This window comes from Dromiciops gliroides, chromosome 6, assembly GCF_019393635.1.
Source record: "Dromiciops gliroides isolate mDroGli1 chromosome 6, mDroGli1.pri, whole genome shotgun sequence".
In the NCBI taxonomy this organism is placed as follows: Eukaryota; Metazoa; Chordata; class Mammalia; order Microbiotheria; family Microbiotheriidae; genus Dromiciops; species Dromiciops gliroides.
Genome location: NC_057866.1, coordinates 159,235,467 through 159,237,711, shown reverse-complemented (window position 1 = coordinate 159,237,711; position 2,245 = coordinate 159,235,467). Strand labels below are relative to the sequence as shown.

Sequence of the window (2,245 nt, the reverse complement as noted above, 5' to 3'; positions counted from 1 at the left end):
ACTTGATAGAGATTATATATGTACAATCATGTAAAACATATTTTCTTTTTTTAATGATACTTATTTTCTCTCTCTCTCTCTCTCTCTCTCTGGTGAGGCAATTGGGGTTAAGTGACTTGCTCAGGGTCACACAGCTAGTAAGTGTCAAGTGTCTGAGGCTGGATTTGAACTCAGGTCCTCCTGACTCCAGGGCTGGTGCTCTATCCACTGTGCCACCTAGCTGCCCCAACATGTTTTCATATTAGTTATGTTGTGAAAGAAGAAACAGCCCCAAAAGAAAAAAGCACAGAAAAAAAAAGAAAGTGAAAATAATATGTTTCAATCTGTATTCAGACTCCACCAGTTTTTTCTCTGGATGTGGATAGCATTTTCCACCATGAAATTATCTTGTATTACTGAGAAGAGCTACGTCAGTCATAGTTCATTATCACACAATGTTGCTGTTACTGTGTACAATATTCTCCTGGTTCTTCTCATTTCATTTTGCATCAGTTTGTGTCTTTCTGTGTTTTTCTGAAATCTGCCTGCTCATCATTTCTTATAGCAAAATAGTATTCTATTACATTCATATACCAAAACTTGTTTAGCTATTCCCCAAATGATGGACATACTTTTAATTTCCAATTCTTTGCAACCACCAAAAGAGCTGCTATACATATTTTTATACATGTAGGCCCTCTTCCCTTGAATAACAAGCATCTTGAAAATTAATGTTGTCCCCTACCAGAGCCAAATAAGAAAACATGTGAGGGAATGAGGTGTGGAATGGAGTGGAGTTTGTTAGGATCATGACCCATCATCATGGAAATAATTTATGAGAAGATGAGGAGTCTTAAAGAAAATAATTTGGAAACAATTTCTTTGGGAGATCTTCATATATATGCATATGCAAAGAAATACTGTTTGGGAGGAACTCAAGCCCTTTAGGCTTGGTATGATACACAGTTTAAAACTGCACTAAGGGGGGGCAGCTAGATGGCACAGTGGATAGAGCACCGGCCCTGGATTCAGGAGGACCTGAGTTCAAACCTAGCCTCAGACACTTGGCAGTTACTAGCTGTGTGACCTTGGGCAAGTCACTTAGCCCTCATTGCCCCACAAAAAAAAAAAATAAAATAAAACTGCACTAAGGTCCCTTCACCCCCAGAAGCTAACATGGGTCACATTCGGACCAAGACCATGAAGAAGGTGGCACAGGTCATCATCGAAAAGTACTACACCCGCCTGGGCAACGACTTCCACACCAACAAGCGCGTGTGCGAGATTGCCATCATCCCCAGCAAGAAGCTCTGCAACAAGATCGCCGGATATGTTACTTATCTGATGACACTCATCCAGAGAGGCCCTGTGAGAGGTATCTCCATCAAGTTGCAGGAAGAAGAAAGAGAAAGGAGAGATAACTATGTTCCTGAGATCTCTTCTTTGGATCAGGAGATCATTGAAGTGGACCCTGATACCAGAGAAATGTTGAAACTCCTGGACTTTGGCAGTTTGTCCAACCTGCAAGTTACCCAGCCCACGGTTGGGATGAACTTCAAAACACCAAGAGGAGCTGTTTAATGTTTACTTTTGTGTTCTTTGCAATAAACTTGTGAACCCCGCAGAAAAAAAACAAACAAAAACCCTGCACTAAGATCTTGGGACAGCCTATATTTTGTTAAACAAGAACAAGTTTAAAATTTTAAATTTAATTTTTTTTCTGTGAACAAACATTTGTTTTCTCTCCTTCCCCTTTGGAAAAAAAGAAAGAAAAAGAAAAACAAACCCTTGCAGCAATATGCACAGTCAAGTGAAACAAATTCCCAAATTAACCATGTCCAAAAGTGTATGACATCATTAAGAGCCTAATAACTTTTGGAACATAGCTCCAAATTGCTTTCCAGAATTGCTGGACCAGTTCACAGTTCCACCAACACTGCCTATTTTTTCAGGTTTGAATTTGGTTACATGGCAACTAAGGTCTCCTCCATCTTGGAAATTCTGTAATTCTTAAGCTCCAATACTTTTCTTTCTCTTTTCCTTCCTCTTCATTTTTTCCATGTCCTATGCCTATGCCTCAGGTCTATCAGCACAGCCTACAGAAGCTGCTCAGTCCCACTGGTGGTCTTCAGTAGTAAAGAATTTACAAATGCAAAGAGTATAAAATGATAAGATTCTAGGATTCTGTGTCTGACTCCTGCTTCAGCCACTGCCACCTTCACCACCATTACTTACTAACTCAACTCTAACATTCTCTTCAACAATG

At 39.8% G+C, this 2,245-nt stretch overlaps 1 protein-coding gene across 1 annotated transcript; it reads left to right on the top strand.

The window, feature by feature from the left end:
• Positions 1 to 1,155: 1,155 nt before the first annotated feature.
• On the top strand, positions 1,156 to 1,584 carry LOC122732673 (40S ribosomal protein S17-like). Its single transcript, XM_043972982.1, has one exon. It carries the CDS (start codon positions 1,156 to 1,158, stop codon positions 1,558 to 1,560), a length of 405 nt encoding a protein of 134 aa, XP_043828917.1. The 3' UTR covers positions 1,561 to 1,584.
• The last annotated feature ends 661 nt before the right edge of the window (positions 1,585 to 2,245 follow it).